This window comes from Leishmania donovani, chromosome 8 (genome assembly GCF_000227135.1).
Source record: "Leishmania donovani BPK282A1 complete genome, chromosome 8".
NCBI lineage: Eukaryota > Euglenozoa > Kinetoplastea > Trypanosomatida > Trypanosomatidae > Leishmania > Leishmania donovani.
In genome coordinates this window covers 427,136-443,499 of record NC_018235.1, presented here as the reverse complement: position 1 = coordinate 443,499, position 16,364 = coordinate 427,136, and the positions used below count along the sequence as shown (strand labels likewise).

Here is a 16,364-nt window from a genome sequence, read left to right as displayed (position 1 = left end):
GGCGCACCTGAGAAGGTGCGCCGACTCGCACACACTCACAGACAGACGTGCTTCGAGTGGGGCTACGCATACATGGCTACACACGCTCACGCACAATCTGTGCAAGCACCACCACCGCCGACTACCGAACGAGGACAGCAAAAGGCCAAGCGCTTTTGAAGCGCCTTCGCTGCACTTACAAACTCGAACTCAAGAACCATGTCGCTGTCGCATGCCTGCTGCATGTCCCTGCATGGAGGAGGGCCGGTAGGGGGAGGTGGAGCGGGGGTGGCGGCGTGAGGGGGGAAGGCCACGTATCTTTTGACGATTCCAATTTGTCCTTCCCGTGTTCCGGGTGGCAGAGGAGATGGAAACACGGCACGGAGAGCGAACAGAAAAAGGCATGCGGGTAAAGGAAAGCTGCTGGAGGCAAGAGAAAGGGGGGAGTGGGGAGCACAGCACGAGCCCGCTGTGTAGTTTACATTCAAGGGAGAAAAAAAAAGAGGTGAACAGATGCACAGAGGGATAGAGAGAGAGAGACATCCCGACGCTGCCATATGCGCATGCGGCTCGGCAAGATTGGCAACGACAACCAGCAGCCGCCACTGAAAAAAAGGAGTAGAGAATCCGGGCGAACGGAGAGGAAACGAAAACGACGGAGGGTGTGGCCCGCATCAACGGCGTCACTCGCGCCTGCACTGCAAACAATCCATTCAAACAGCAGGAGAGACTGAGAAAGAGAGAGGGAGGAGGGGGAGCGAGCCAAACCCAGCCATGCGCGTGCGGAGAAGAGAAGCGAAGCGACAGACAAGCCCACTCCTCTCTCTCACTCTCTTGTCCCCCTTCGCGACGAGCTTGAGGCGGCAGCGGCATCGTCGTCCGGCAGCATCGTCTCCTTTGTCATCACGTAGTACCGCTTCTGGAACTCGTTCAAGTCAACGGCGTACGTTGTGCCGTTGTCGCGGGTTTGAGTGTAGGCCTCCGCTGGCAGAGTAGGAAAGAAGAATTCTAAGAGACACGCCATCTCCGCGGCGGTGGGGGCGCCAGTGAGTATCTCCTCGATGCAGCGGCGCAGCTGCACTGGAGTGATGACTGTGTCGCGGTCTGGGTTCGTGAAAGAATACAGGTCAGCCCGACGGCCACGGTAGGCACGCGGCATGGTGGACGCCAGGCGAAACATGTCCGCCCCTTTCCAGCACCGTGCGTCCAGGCGGGACTTCAGCTCCCGCAGCACCTTTGAGCGCAACGCACGCCGCTCAATCTCCTTCAGCTCGGCCTCCCTGCCGCCGCTTGGCATGCTGGCAATTCGCACAGAGCCTGCCGTCCTGTGCTCATCGCCGACGGCGTCTATCCACTTCATCAGGTCTACAGAAGTGAAGTACGCTGTGTCGCGTGTGGGGGCGATATGCGCGAAGATGGCAGCCGCGGCACCCCTGTCTTCCGTAATCTGGAACGCCTTCATCGCCATCGTGAACTCGGGCAAACTTACAATACCGTCGCGGTCGCGATCGAGTGCCATAAACGAGGCTACCCCAGTTCCATATCGAGAGTGAAGGTAGCTGCGAAGCTCCGAGACGAGATGGTCTACCGTCACCATCGCCCCCGTCGCATCCGTCACCATCGCTGGCCCGTCAGCAGTGTCCTCCGGCAGCGTACCGGCGCAGCGGGCGTAGAAGGTGGCGGTGTGCGCATCCATCCTGTAAAGCCGCAGCGGTAGACCGTTGATGACGACCTCCTTGCCCTCACCCAGATCGGAGAGGGTGTAGTGTGGCACCTCGCCCGGCACGGCCGGTGGTTTCGGCGCGTTGCGTGGGCCAGGTTTCGGCGGAATCTTCATCACCTTCCTTCGCTTCCACATGCAGCCACCGTTGATGCCGGCCTTCGGGTACGCACTCTCATACACCATGAACTCCTCCGAGTTGGTGTAGTAAGTGACAGTGAAGCGGCGCTGCTCGTCGTCATGGTTGGCGGGGCGGGCGAGCACAGCACGGAAACGGAGCGTGTCAGTCGGCGTGCCTTTCGCCGCTGCGGCGGCATTGGCCGAGGAGACGGCGACGCCTCCGTCGGCGTCTCCGGCGTCCGCGGCGGTAGCTGGTTTCCCCACCACACTCTTCACACCGTCTCCAAGGAGGCTCTTCGTTGGTGCCTCTGTCCCGAGTACTGTTCGGCGCCCATCTCCCTGAAAGTAGCTCGACACATCCACAGGCGGCCGCAAAGAAACGCCGTAGCGCTCCATGAAAAATTCTCGTGTGTAGTCATCGCAGTCGTACAGGAGGACTGAGCGGCCGAAGACGTTCAGAGTCACGCCGACGTCCAGATCCACGTCGCGGTAGTAGGCGTCTGGGATGCCCATGTCCGGCTCGCGCTGTCCGTTCACGCGATGTGCAAACGTCAGCTCGTTCGCCTTGGCCACCGAGCCACTCTTGGGAAGCCAGCATCGCGACAGGTACAGGCCTTGGCAGCTCTCTGGAGAGCTCTGCCGCTGCACAATAGCAATGGAGTTGTCCTCCACAAACAACATCACCTCCAGCCTTCGCACCATCCCAGCAGGGACGCTGTCACGCTCGTCGAGGATGGCGTAGAAGCGGAGCATCTTTCCACCGTCCCGGATGAAGCGGACGGAATGCTCCACCTCATCGGCGCTAGAGTCCTGAGACAGCAAGCCGAACTTGCCAGACTTGAGCCGCTCCTGATATCGCCCGTACTCGGACATAAACAGGTCGTCTGGGCACTCCACTGGCGCCCCCACCTCGATGCCGAGGGCTGTGAGGAAGTCACGTGTGAAGTCGTCGCAGTCGTACAAGAAGAAGTCCGTGGCGTTGAGCCGCACCGAGTTTCCCACGTTGAAGAAGTTGAGGGACACGTACTCCTCACCAGGGAACTGTTCTCGCTGCCGCGGATCGGCGACCACCTTCTGCCGCTTCAGAAACACGCCGCCGTCAAGACCGCTGTTAATGATGCGCGGCTCCTCGATGAGGATTGTGTCGTCGACGGGGAAGAAGCTAATGACCACCCTGCGGTGCCAGAACGAGGCCGCCCCCGCCTCGGGAGCCGGCTCGCTGAAGAAAGCGTAGAAGCGCAGCACCTTGTCATCCAGTGTCACGTGGCGCCAATCCGCAGCAGCGCGAGCTTTGCGCGTAGCGGCGTTGCGGTTGAGGGAAGAAGACATCAAGGCATCGACCAGCTGCTGTGCAGTGCGGCACATGTCTGGGGCCGGTGCTGGGAACGTGCTGTTTCGCGTGGCAGGAAACACGCGCGTGCCGCGGAACTCCGCCTCCAGCTGCTGTGGCTTGCCTTGCTTGAAGCGAAACGCCTGGTCATTCCAGTTGTGCCCCACGCGCGGGGGAAGCAGCTGCGGATCCAAAGCGCGAACGTACTCCTTTGGCACGTTGCTCTGGTTCGCCATCGAGAGGCGGAGCTGCGGATCGGAGGACATGAAGGGCACAGACACACACCCACTGTTGTGGTGTTATGTTATTGGAAGAGGTGTATCTGCGCACGTTTCGCGTGCGAAGGCGCTGGGCGATAGCAACAAGGGGACTAAGTGTGGATGATGGAGTTCCTCTAGTGAAGAAGGCACAAGAGTTAGTTTTGTGTTGTTGTATGTTTAAGTTACGAGAGGCAGCATGGAAAAGGAGCGAAACAGTAACGGCGTTCATGTATCGATGGGCGGGTGTATGGTGCGCACGAGGCATGGCGAACGTGGGCGAGCAGGGAGAGTTGAAGAGGGGGGGACACCAAAGTGGTTGCCTGGCTATGCGTGAGTGCGTCTCTGTCTACCTCAGTAGACACCCGGAAGGTATTCCTGCAGTGCGTTGTCGTGAACACGAGAGTGAGCTCTGTCGACTACAGCACCAGACGCGCCCCCTACCGATTGCCCGTTTGTGTTGCCCCTTCGTTATTGATCATGTTTTGTTTTTGGTCGTTTTCTTTGGTATGCACGGGTGTCACGGTGCACCGCGGCATCGCAGCATCGCAGCAAGATGATCAGCTTGTAAAGCCAGAAGCTGCGTGATCAGCCCGTGAGCTTCTATGCCACCCCGTGTGCCTCCATCGCCACCTGCACAGGCCCGCCGCTGCCAACGTGACACCTGGGCACAAAGAAAACAACATGGTTCTGCGTCACCCTTCTTTTCCTTGTCTTCTGTCGACTCCTCAGATATACGTTGACCCCATCTGCAGTCTATTCCTCTGGGGGGAGAATCTCCTTCAGAGAAGCTATTGAAGGGAGCGATTAGCCGAAAAGCCGACACCATCTTCGCTGTCGTTTGTGTCGTTTCTTCGGTGCTTAATAGAATAGCATACAGACGCTCGAAATACACAGACACACACAGACGCTGTTAGAAGCTCCATACAAGCGCGTACACGGACGCGCATTTATGCATCAGTGACGTCGATGTACTTCCTCCACGCCGCAGCACATGGCTGCTCAGCGCGGAGTCTTTTGCGAGACGCGTATGATAGGAAAGGGAAAAGAAACAAGACAGTGCCAATAGAGAGAAAAAAAAAGAGGGTGCCGCACGCGGCCAGTGCCCGAAAGACGCAGCGCGTCGTCCCCCTCCCTCCCCTCTTTTCCTACCAAATGACCTTCATGTCTCCGTTGACAAGATAGCGAGAGAGAGAGAGAAGGGAGGTGGGTGAGAGCGCGCGGAAATGCAGGCGTTGGAGACCTTTTCTTTTGCTTGCTTCTTTTCGGTGATGGCCACGGTGTCCCCTCTGCTCGCCGCCCCTGCCTTCCCCCTCCCTCCCTCCCTCCCTCTAGTTTTTTACCTTCGCCCTAGCCGAATACAGGGCAGCTTCTTTAGCGTCATTGCACCGTTGAATAGAGGAACTACACACGAAAATAAAACAAAATCGTTGCACCACCGCGCCAGGAAGAGCGTGAGAAGAAAAAGGGGAGAAGGTGCCAAGCGAAGGAGATAAGGAGTGTGTGCGCAGCCACAAAGGCTCACAAACGACATCCCTTGCTTCCTCTTCATTACCTTCATGCGGGACGCGCATCTGCACCACAGCCTCGACGTCGTGTTTGAGAGGCGCAGCACTTTACCCGTGCATGCGAATCGCTGCTTTACTGTTCTTTGTGATGTCCGCCGACGCAAAGACACAGAAAAAAATGAGGCAGCGTAGAAGTCTACTGACCAAAACGAATGATGCCAGCTGAAATCAGCTTGTTGATCTTCGCTGAGATGCCGGAGTCCTTCATGTACTCCTGAATGCGCGTGGGATCGTTCTGCATCTCCTTCAGCACTAGTTGCATGTAGCTATCTTGCATGATTGCCGCGATTTCAGGATCGTCCATGGCGCGGCGCGCCGCCTCGTCGCCATCCGCGGACTGGCCAGATGCCATCTCCTGAATCTTCATGATTGTGCGATACCGCCCATCCTTGCAGTCCGCGTTGCTCGGGTCCACCTTGAGGCCCTCATCGTACGCCTGCAGCGCGCGGTTGTACTGCTTGGTCCAAAAGTAAGCATGACCCTTGCGCGCGTAGCCCTTAACAAAGTCGGGCTTCAGCTCAATGCACTTCTCCGCGTCCTTGAGGGCGTCGTTGAAGGCTCCAAGCTTGATGTAAGCGGCCGCGCGATTGCTGTAGGAGGTGTGCTCGGCAGGGTTGCGTTTGATGGCCTCCGTGTACGCTGTCACGGCCTCGGGGAACTTATCCTCCTTGAAGTACTGGTTACCTTCGTCTTTCTTCTGCTTCGCGATCTCAGGATCGATGTAGGCTTCCTCCACCGCCTTTTGGTGCTCCTTCTCGCACTCCGTGAGCTTCTTGAGGGTGTCAGGGTTACGCCACTCGACAAGGGCGCGCTTGTAAAGGTCAATGGCGGCCTCGTACTTCCTCTGCTTTTGGAGGCACAAGGCGTTCCGGGTCATGAGCTTCGCAATGATTGTGTAGTCGCAGTGGTTCTCGCGAGCGTGCTCGATACCGTGCTCGCACTCGGCGATGCACTTGTCGTAGTCACCCTGCTCGAAGTACACGGCCGACACGTTCAGAATGTACAAAGTGTTCTTGGGGTCTTTCACCTGCGCCTCTTGGTACTTGGTCAGCGCCTCCTCAAACTTTTTCGAGAGGTAGAGCTTGTTGCCCTCCTCCTTGAGCGCCAGGGCCTCCTTCTCGTTGTCGGTGAGAAGCTTCTCCTCTTTTGGCTTCGCTGTCTCCGCCGCCTTCGCAGACGGACGTTCCTCCTCCTCGTCATCACCATCGTTGGGAATCTTCATCCCGCTCAGGTACATGAGCGTCAGGGCAAAGCGCTGGTCTTCCATGTACAGTCGGGCCTGCGAAGGGTCGCGGATGACGGTGTCCACCATCTTCACGTAGTCAGGCTGCAGCATAAGTAGGGACAGCTTGGGATTCTCTTGGATCTTTCGGAACGCCTCCGGGGTGAAGACGCGAGCGATGGGGTCACGTGCTTCGCGGGCCTTGGCTACCTGCACGTCCTTCACGCCCTGCGCGCAGCTGCTGTTGGAAGGGTCCACCTTGAGCCCCTTTTCATACGCGGCAATGGCATCGTCGTAGCGGCGCATGCCATGGAGAGCTGCGCCTCGGCGCACGTAGCCCTTGGCCCAATTCGGCTTGATCGAGATGCACTTGTCGGCGTCGTCCAGCGCGTCCTTGTACTTTTGCATGGCTGCAAAGCAGGCGGAGCGGTTGCTGTAGAGGACACTGTTCTGCTCATCCAACTGGATCGCCTTTGAGAAGTAGTTCACTGCCTCCACATAGCGGCCGGCGGAGAACTCTTCGTTCCCCTTGTTCTTCAGCTCAGTCGCGTCCATTACGGAGAAATGTGCGGCGACGCACTGTAAAAATTTTGTTCGTAGACTTTTTTTTTCAGCCTTATGTAGGATAGATGTTGCTGTGTGTGTGTGTGTGTGAGTGAGGGATGTGTATGTGTGTGATCGCTCGTGGGTGTTCACAGTAGTTCTGTTCAAACGAGCAAAGTGACGTAGCGGGTCCCAGAAGGCATACACGGCACCACCACGGAAGAGAGGGAAAGGAGAGGCAAGGCAAAGTGAGCGCGCAACGAAAGATATGATACGTGATAAGGGCACCAGCAGGGCCTTTGCGCATTCCCAGACGAAAACAAAAAGAGACCTGCAGAGAAAGGTGGTTTCCTGCGGCTCCACCGGTGCTGCCTATCCGATGGCACCGCTTTCACACGCACAGCTGGCGATCTCACACGGTGCTCATTGTTCTCTACACTTGATCCGCTATCGCACCCGTGGTGCCTCTGGCACTAAAACAATCGCTTTCGGACTTCCACAAAAGTACTGCGTTCCCGTGCGTGTGTTGCATGCGTCTAGCCGCTTGTTGTTGTCGCTGCTGTTCTGTTTTGCCGGTGCTACACGTGTTAATCAACTTCATATAAAAAGTAATCACTTTGTGCTAACTCGAAACAAAAGAGAGAAGGAACGAACCAGAAAAGAAAAGCGAGGGAGGCCCCCCCCCCTTCTTCTTCTGTTCGCGGTGCCTTAGATGGTGCGTGCATATATATATATATATATGTGTGTGTGTGTGTGACATCACTCACCTCCTTACGCACACATACACGTGCCCACCCCGGCACTTCCTAAGCTGTGTAAAGACGCTACGCGAGGAGAATGTCGAGAACCAAAAGAAAGAAGGGAATGAGACAGACGCCGCTGCTATCAGCAAACGCGAAGAACTGGTGAACCGACAAGGGCAGAGATGAGCGACAACGATGAAGGTGAGAAGTCACGTATCGGTTCATCTTCGCACGCTTTTCGTACTGCAGCAGCGGGAATCAGCGCGACACCCCTCTTAGTGAGCAGCCTTATTTTCCTCTACCGGAGCATCATCGCGCTGGTGAATTCGGGCCTGCAAAGCCAGCACCTCCTTCAGAAGCCGCTCGCGGTCACCGTCACCGGCAGACTGAGACGCCTGTGGACTGTGAGCCGATGCCTCAGCGGCCTTCGAGGACTGGGTCTGAGCCATAATTTCACGCACCTCGTTCACAGAGCGCAGCCGCACCGGCAAAAGGCGGCGCTCCTCCAGCGGAGACCACCACTGGAAGCCGGAGACATCCACCTCGAGCTCGGCGCGATCACGCACCTCAGGGCACCAGTCCATGTAGCGCCACACGCCCAGCTGACCCTCCAAGTGCTTGATGGTGAGGCGCTGCATAATGGCCTCGCGAGCGAGCACCGGCTTGAAGCGCTCGAGAAGATCAACAAGGTCGTCAAGGCGCTTATCTTGCACCGGCTTGCGGTATTGCTGCAGCACGGCCTCAATCTGGGCCTCGTCACGCTCCATGGTGTTGGCGGCAATCGTATCGTAGCGAATCCGCTTCTCGTTCACCAGCTCGCGGTCCGTCACGTTGTTGTACTCTTCCCCCCAGTTGATCTGCGGAACGGGGGCTTCGGGCAGACCCTGCTCGGCACGCTTGGCACGATACGCCGCCAGCTTCGACTTGGCCTCCACCTGGCGCTTCATCTGTGCGAGCTTCACCTCGTCCTCGGGGGTGTAAACAACCCACCTCGCAATCTCATCAAAATCATACTTGCCATCGTCTTTGTGGTACGACCAGAGAGCATGGCGGAGGCAGCGCTCCATCAGTGCCAGCTTGTCCATTGGCTGATCATCCGTGGTGGCCTTGCGCATCTTCTGTGCGCCGCCCAGAAGCGCCTCAATCTCTTTCTCGAGTTGCTCTATGGTGGCGGTGTGCTTGCGCGTGTAGGACGCAGGCGCCTCACCCTTGTAGCGCCTGATCATCTCGATCGCGATCTTGGTGTTCTTCTTGATCTGCTCCTCCTTGGAGACGGACGCAAACGGCAAGGGAGGAAAGTACATCACAGGCGCTGCCCCGCAGATGGAGCGAACGCACGGAGTGCTCAGAGCAGGGGCGGTGAGACGGCGCATGGTCAAAATTTTACAGCTTACGGCCTACTGTGCCGAAGTACCATACCCATCGCATTGTGTGCCAGGGAATTTAATAAAAGACAGGAAACCAGTAACAGAGAAAAGACCGGGCAGAAGTAGAAACACCTTGAAGGTTGAAAGTCGACCAAGCCTGTAAGACAGTCGCAGTCCTGACGTACATATCGGGCCCTAACCTGCAATCGTCGAAAAAGGGGGTAAGAGAGAAGCCGCGATTCGGAAGATACCACGCACACAACTTCTTCTGTGCAACAGTACGCGTGTTCTTTGTTGTCGTCCCTTTTGAATACTGTATTCACATCGTCTTCTCATTGTTGCAGTCCATTTTTTTTAATGTTCATTCTCTGCCAGGGGGCATGGGCCCAGCACAACTCTGCCCCAGGCCGGTTGCACGCCCACCGCCTGCTGCAAAGCAGCGCTAGACACACGTTGCGGCAGTGCGCCGACTCGGTCACCAGTGCGTGACCTCGGCCCCAAACACCACCCACCACCCGCTGAGCAGGGCGCCTCGCAGCCGCTCACCCATCATGCCGGCCGCCCCCTGCTGCATCTCCCCTCGGGGTGGCGCGGGCTCCCTCACCAGTGGGCAGTGGGGGCCAGGTGGGACACATTGGGGTCACGTGGGCACCCTGCCCGTCACACACATGGCACAAACGGCTGCATAGCTGCAGCTCTCTCCGACGCAGCGCCATCAAGAAGCTCACCGCCGGCATCAGCAGCGACACATCACTCTGACCTCACCACGTCGCAGGTGCTTGGCCCTGTCACTACAAGCAGAGGGTTGACACTCGCAAGGGATAGGGGGAACTGCTTGGCTCCTCCAGAGGGAGTGGGTACTGAGCCGCTAAGCTACGCTGAGATGCCATATCTCATGATGGACTTCAAAAGCATTAGCAGGAAGAAAAGCGGGAAGCAGGAACATCAAAGATGCAACGAAACATTCGATGGGAAAAGAGGGTTCAGAATGTGATACCCGTAATCAGCGTCTTCCAAGCGCAGTAAAACTAGAGGAGCTCCAATTCAATGCGTGAGAATATGAGAAAAACAAACTTGAGGATGGTCTAGAAAAGATTTACATCGCGAATGCTCCAAAATAATGATTGGACGAGCAAGTGTAGAGGGTATACTTCAAGAGTGGAACCAAAAGACAAACCAAGTGCTTTCCGTTGCAATCATTTCGGATACTGAAACTGGCAAGCGAGAAGGAAAAGTTCGTTCGTTTTTACACCTAGTGTTCACAACTAATCGGAGGGAAAATATAGAGCTCTCACCTCGACAAATCGAAAAAAGGTCAAAGTCTGCTCGTAAGCACCCTGTGAAGATCCCAGTGTGTATATCCCCTTGATAAAGGTCCGGCTCTGCTGCTGGTCAATAAAAAAAAAATAGCAGAGCTCAGAGGGCAAAAAAAAAAGATTTCTTTGTGGACATTTAGAGAAGGCGGACTGAAAATTGTGCCGACGGTGAAAAGGGAGCAGAAAGTTGCTTGTCCTCCTCGCCAAATCGTCATTTCCATTCCCGTGGCTTGATTGCGGGAAGCTTGACGGATGTTATCTTCGAAGGAAACCGTAAAGTCGTTCCGTCGCGTGTAGAGGCCTGCAGGGAAGGTTTGACCTCACCAGCAGTCCTTGCGTCCTGTGTATTGCTCCACTTGCATACTTTCCGATTGTCAATAGGACACACGTCGCTAAATTCAGAGAGCCATTTAAATCCGCACTTGTGGTGCATTATGTGGCCACAAGGAAGTGCAATACACCTGTTGGACGCCACGAATCTACGGAGACACACCGGGCAACTATCATTTCTTCTTGCGCACGCGCTAAAATACTCGACTGGCAGGTTACTAAGCTCCTCTTCCCCTAGAGGTCTCCTCTTGTCGTTGTCTAGAGCGATGAGTGCTTCATAGTCTTCCGGGTTAATCTCACGGTATTGTAAATCTCCCATACTCTGAGACGACACACTGCATGTCGACCGCGCAGGGCCTCCCAGCTTGCTGCAGCTAAAAGGGTGTGAAGGATGAGTCTTGCACAACGTGTAGCAGCGCCTGCACAAAAAGTAGTCAGGGCAAAGGAGGCATGTGTAGTTCTCAGTTTTGCAAGGCACTCTGCAGTTTCTGCAGCAGGTATCGCTTTTACTTTCAGACCTCGACACCATTCCACGACACTTTGGACAGGTGTTGCAGTTGCCCTTTCCGCTTTTCGATGCCAATTCCAAGCACAGCTGATGAAAGTGAGCGCCGCACTTTTCGCATGAGCCGACGCTACCCGTGCTCTCGTGGCAAAAAACGCATTTTCCTTCATCCGCTCTCTTGTCGATAAGGTCACTTAGCTCCACCTCATTGATGTATCTTTGCCATACAATCGGATTTTCCTCGCTTACTTTGAAGAACAAGAGCAGAACGGAAAGAGTATGAGCGCACGGCTGTGTAGCGCCGCAGGAGCACATATGCGGATTCCCAATCGTGCAATTATGATTCTTTCCTTGGATATCACAAACAGCAAACCTCGTCGGGTCATTTAGTTTCTTTATGACCATGCGCGACTTTGTAGCGGCACTAATTCGCCTCCTAATCCTATCGGGGCACTCTCCGACCCACATCTGCCTCTGTGCCATCCCATAAAAGCCACACAAAAGTTCGTTTTTTTTTTGTTTTTCGCTTGTTTGAAGTCGAGAAAAAAGGCTGGAGTTGACGGAGGAAAAAAATGAAAGCGTCAGCTAAGAGCAGAGAGAAGTGTTGCGAACTTGCTTGCGTCCGCTTGCTGTGTCACACTGGCACGGCACCGTATGAGACGTCTGAGATGAAGAGCCTGGCGGGTCGTCGCCGAACAAATAAGCATAAGAATATACCTGTAAGTTATGGTGTCGGCTTTCCAGCATTTTTTTGTCTTTTGCAGGGATGCTTGTGATGCACAGAAACCAACCAGATTAGGAATGGCTCCCTTTTTGAAAGGAATCTATGACAAACGCAAGACCTTGCTTTACGATCGTTCTCGTCGAGCTTGGCTCAGCCTTCGCAAGTCTTGTTTTCACTGCCACTGTGTCGCGTTTCTTGTGCTGAGTTTTCCCTTCTTGAGGCATCGCTTTCGTGCTTTTGCGCTTTGCCTTCATCTTTGCACGCGCGAATCCGCGACCCTTCTTCTCAAGCTGCTTGCGAAAGCCGCCTTTGCCACCCCCGCGACACCTCACGAGAGCGAAAAGAGAGTCGAAGCTGCCTATCTCCTCTCGCACCGCAATGAGCTTGCTGTTCTCTTTCACATAGAGTTCAAACGTTTCTGGAGAGCTATCCGTTTGCCTAGAGAGAGCCTCCAGAATTGCATCCTTTGTGGCCAGCGGAACCAACAAGGAAATTACTTTCTGCACTGGAAGCAGAGTGCAGCAGAGCGCACGCGGCAATCCTGCGGCCATTCTTCACTCTCACGCGGAAGCTGAAACTCGATTGAGAACCGTTCTGAAATGAAACGACTATGAATCTTTCCTTATTTGTTGGGGCCAGAAAAAGAAGGTGTTGAAAAAGTTTCATCCACTGCTGCATGTACGCTGAAATCAGTTCGTGTCATACTCCAACGCGACGTAGGCTCATTTTCCTGTAAAGACGACAACAACCGCCTTGATACCTAGGCGATTTTCGGCAGATTGAGTTTGATTCAACAAAAAAACACCTCAGTGTGGCGGATTACGGAGGCACAACGATCACTTCAATATTTTTGTTTGCTTACTCACTTCCGCTGGTGCTTACGAGCCACCACCTCAATAATGAAGCCTGCCGGTCCTGCACCCTAATATTTTTAAAGATAAGCAACCCGAGCAGGCGGCACACCAGATGATACTCCCCATTTTCGTTCCATCACAGCGATGCGTCTCCCCTCTTAACACGTGGGCATCTCAGCGTAGCGTAGCGGCTCAGTACCCACTCCCTCTGGAGGAGCCAAGCAGTTCCCCTGTCCCCTGCGAGTGTCAACCCTCTGCTTGTAGTGACAGGGCCAAGCACCTGCGACGTGGTGAGGTCAGAGCGATGTGTCGCTGCTGATGCCGGCGGTGAGCTCCTTGATGGCGCTGCGTCGGAGAGAACTGCAACTATGCAGCCGTTTGTGCCATGTGTGTGACGGGCAGGGTGCCCACGTGACCCCAATGTGTCCCACCTGGCCCCCACTGCCCACTGGTGAGGGAACCCGCGCCACCCCGAGGGGAGATGCAGCAGGGGGCGGCCGGCATGATGGGTGAGCGGCTGCGAGGCGCCCTGCTCAGCGGGTGGTGGGTGGTGTTTGGGGCCGAGGTCACGCACTGGTGACCGAGTCGGCGCACTGCCGCAACGTGTGTCTAGCGCTGCTTTGCAGCAGGCGGTGGGCGTGCGACCGACCTGGGGCAGAGCTGTTCTGGGCCCATGCCCCCTGGCAGAAAATAAATGCGTTTGAAAAAAGAATAGGGCCAGCGCTGCGGCACATGCAGAACGACGCTGCGCTGCTCAAGATCACTTTTAAGAACGAGAACCCCACCACGGGCATGATGCCAGCCCTCCCTCCTTTCTCAAAACCTCTTTGCCAGGTTTGAGAGAACCTTCAGAAGACGGGCTGCACCCCCACGTTTACACCAAGCTTTGAAAGTCAGATAGAATTTTCCGGACATAGACACTATGTAGATCGGCTGAATGAACCAGTCTGCCGCCATTAAGCGAGTGACGTAAAAGCAGATTTTTGCTTCGTAAAAAGGAGGAAGCACGCTTTGTGAGCAAGCATGAGCAGATGTAGCCTTTGCAGCGCAGGAAAAAAGTTGCCGATCAAGTTCAAACGTAACGTTCAGGTTTTTAAGCCTTCGTGGAGCTGCGGAGGTAGCATCCCCACCTTCTGCTGTGAATTTTTTGTCGTTGCTTTTTTTCTGTTATTTCTGGATCTTTGGGGCCTGAATAATGCGCGTTTGAAAGCAGACAGGCAGTTTTGGCTTCGGTTTCAATTCTTAAAAGCATGGGAAATGCAAGGCGACACCGACTGCCAAGGAAACATCCCCCCATTGCCGAAGGGGAATGCATGGCTGTACATCACGAAAATGGGATCTTTGTTTAACTGGAAAGGAGGCGCCGCGTCCCGCACAATCCCCCCCCCCACTTTGCATCTCCACAGGAAATTGATGTGAGTGATTCACACATATTTCAGACGTCATCCTGGCTTTCGCGAAGGGACGCTCAACGGCAACGGCGGCCCCTTTGAAAAAGCACACCGTCTGCACACAATTGTTGTACCAGAAGATTTTCGGCGGCTGCGAAAAAAGTGAAATGATGAAGAAAGGTTTGCATGGATGCAACGCAAACAGAACAGAAAACCCTGTGGGCGGCGATGGCGGCGAAGGTTGACACTCACTTTTGCAATGGCAAAAGGGGCTGGGCGCCGCCATCGCCGGAAGCCCCGCTCAGCCGGAAAAACACCCCGCGGCGCAACACGGGCCGCGCCATTTGGGTTGCGTTATTGGGGGGTTTGTGGGGCCTGCCCCCGTCGTCCGGAAACACACTTCGAAGTTGCCTGCCTTGCAGGGTCGCTTTTTAATTTCCAAGAGCGGCGCGGGAAATGCACAGCGGCCCCCCTTGGACCTCTGAAAAGCGCAACCCTCGCAAAAAAGGTCTTCCTGCGCCAAACCGCGGGCCACGCCCCCGGGCGCCAAACCGAGGGCTCTGGGCAGGCAACCCTGTGCTGCTGCTGTCCGGGGTGTGGCTCATCCGGTCTTTGAAGGCAGGTTTTGTCTTTTTTCGGTGGGGGAAATCTGTCCAGGGCGTCCTTTCGGCCCCTTGAAATCAAAGCCGCCACGAAGAAACCGCCCGGCGGCGCACCGTCGCCAGCGCCCGCGCAACAAAAAACAAAAAAGTGCGGCACGGAGGTCATTCGCAGGAAACCCAACGGATCCGCAGAGCATGGCTGCAAACCAACATTTTTTGAGAAGCGTCAGAAGCGGACCCTTCGAGGGGGGCGCCTTCTGCCGGCAGCACGGCGAGCATTTCCCCCAGCCCCGCCATTTGTGAGAAAGCTGCCGCCAAGCGCCGTTCCAACAGAAAATTTAAGGGGTTTGCCTTTTCCGGTTTCACAACCCCCCCCCTCCCCTTTTTCAGGCGCGCTCCTTCCGGTGGTTTGAACCCTTGCACATGCAAGGGTGAAAGGCACGCAGCGTGCATGAAGAATGCGGCTACGCACAAAAGCCGCATGCGCGCCCGGTGGTCGGCCGCGCCTCCGTGCCGGGAGGTATCGGGCACCGCTCTCATTCTGGTCGGCGGCGGGCGGGCTTTGGGCTTCCGCTTGGTCCAAAAAACCCCGACGGTCCCGGCAAGCCCGCCCACCGCCTACAAAAAACGGCGGCCAGCCGCAAGCAGAACGCCCCAGTCTTCCATATGCGCCCCTACCCCCGTTCGCCACCGCCGCGCGCGGCCAACCCCCTTTTCCCCAACGGACGGCCACCCCTGCCAGTTTTTCCTCCTCGTCGATAAGCTGGCGCTGAACAACCCCAAGCCTTTAAACGGTTGGCGGGCCTTTCGCTCGTTTTGGTGGGGCCGGGGTCGTTGGCTGGTCGCCTAAAAAACAAAAGCCGGCCCCGTGGGGCGGCGGCGGCGGCCGTGGGCTGTGCCCGGCCCCGGCCCTGGGGCAGCGAAAAACCGACACCCGCCCCCCGCGCCCGGCGCCGCATAATTTTCCTTTGCGGAAGCCCTACAAACACATCCCCGACGCGGCTTGCATTTGCCAATGCTGCCTCTGCCAAAACCGTTGCGCCTTTTTGTCCTAAGGGGTTCGCGCCTTTGCTGGGATACAAACTCGCGGTCGCATGGGCGACGCAATGGCGTGCGGCGCCTTTCCTCTGAAAGAGGCCGGGCCGCTTTAACAATTGCGCGGCAGATAAAAGGAAAGCGCCCGGGCGGGGTTACACCGGCGCTCTTGCTTTAAATTTCTGCAAGCCGCTGCGCAAAGGATGCTTCGCCCTATGAGCGCACCTGGTCCCCCGCGCGCGCCCGAAATATCGCCCCTAAGCGGGGCAAGCCGCCATAGCCATAGACGCAAAGGGGTGATAATTTTGCACGGCTCATTCCCCGCAAGCATTCGGGCAATAGCCACCCCACCATTCAAAACCGTCTTGGCAGCCGCAACAGAAACAGAAGAAAATATTTTTTCGACAACGCCCGTACAACGACCCCGGCGCATGGCACAAAGCAAAATATTAAAAACGCAAACCACCAGGACAGCCTTTTTACCCCTTTCCTAACGATTGCTTCCGGGGTGATTTTTTCGAGCCCTGCCAAAGAGAGGCGCCGCCCGTTTCTTCTCGACGCCCTATCGGCGGGATCTTCTGCTTTTGCGCGCGCATGCGCAGAAATGCGATCCGGTAATCCCACGCTGGGCGGGGATACGGCTTTTTGTGCGCGAAAGATTCCCTCCGATGGCCCACGTGTTCCTTGCACCGGCAGCCAGCCCCCCCCCCTTGGCCGGTGGGGGCGCGAAGCCGCGGCGGCTCGTTGCCTCGAAACGG

General features: G+C 56.1%; 4 protein-coding genes across 4 annotated transcripts; all 4 read right to left on the bottom strand.

Annotated features, from left to right (window-relative positions):
* Positions 1–805: 805 nt before the first annotated feature.
* Positions 806–3,415, bottom strand: LDBPK_081030 (hypothetical protein, conserved; the record flags this gene model as incomplete). Its single annotated transcript, XM_003858614.1, has 1 exon — positions 806–3,415. The coding sequence occupies one exon, from the start codon at positions 3,413–3,415 to the stop codon at positions 806–808; it is 2,610 nt and encodes an 869-aa protein (XP_003858662.1).
* A 1,695-nt stretch (positions 3,416–5,110) lies between these two features.
* LDBPK_081020 (stress-induced protein sti1) lies at positions 5,111–6,751 on the bottom strand (the record flags this gene model as incomplete). Its single annotated transcript, XM_003858613.1, has 1 exon — positions 5,111–6,751. One exon carries the CDS (start codon positions 6,749–6,751, stop codon positions 5,111–5,113), a length of 1,641 nt encoding a protein of 546 aa, XP_003858661.1.
* Positions 6,752–7,757: 1,006 nt separating this feature from the next.
* On the bottom strand, positions 7,758–8,855 carry LDBPK_081010 (hypothetical protein, conserved; the record flags this gene model as incomplete). The annotated part of the gene is made up of 1 exon (XM_003858612.1): positions 7,758–8,855. One exon carries the CDS (start codon positions 8,853–8,855, stop codon positions 7,758–7,760), a length of 1,098 nt encoding a protein of 365 aa, XP_003858660.1.
* A 1,521-nt stretch (positions 8,856–10,376) lies between these two features.
* Positions 10,377–11,468, bottom strand: LDBPK_081001 (hypothetical protein, conserved; the record flags this gene model as incomplete). The annotated part of the gene is made up of 1 exon (XM_003858611.1): positions 10,377–11,468. One exon carries the CDS (start codon positions 11,466–11,468, stop codon positions 10,377–10,379), a length of 1,092 nt encoding a protein of 363 aa, XP_003858659.1.
* Positions 11,469–16,364: the final 4,896 nt, after the last annotated feature.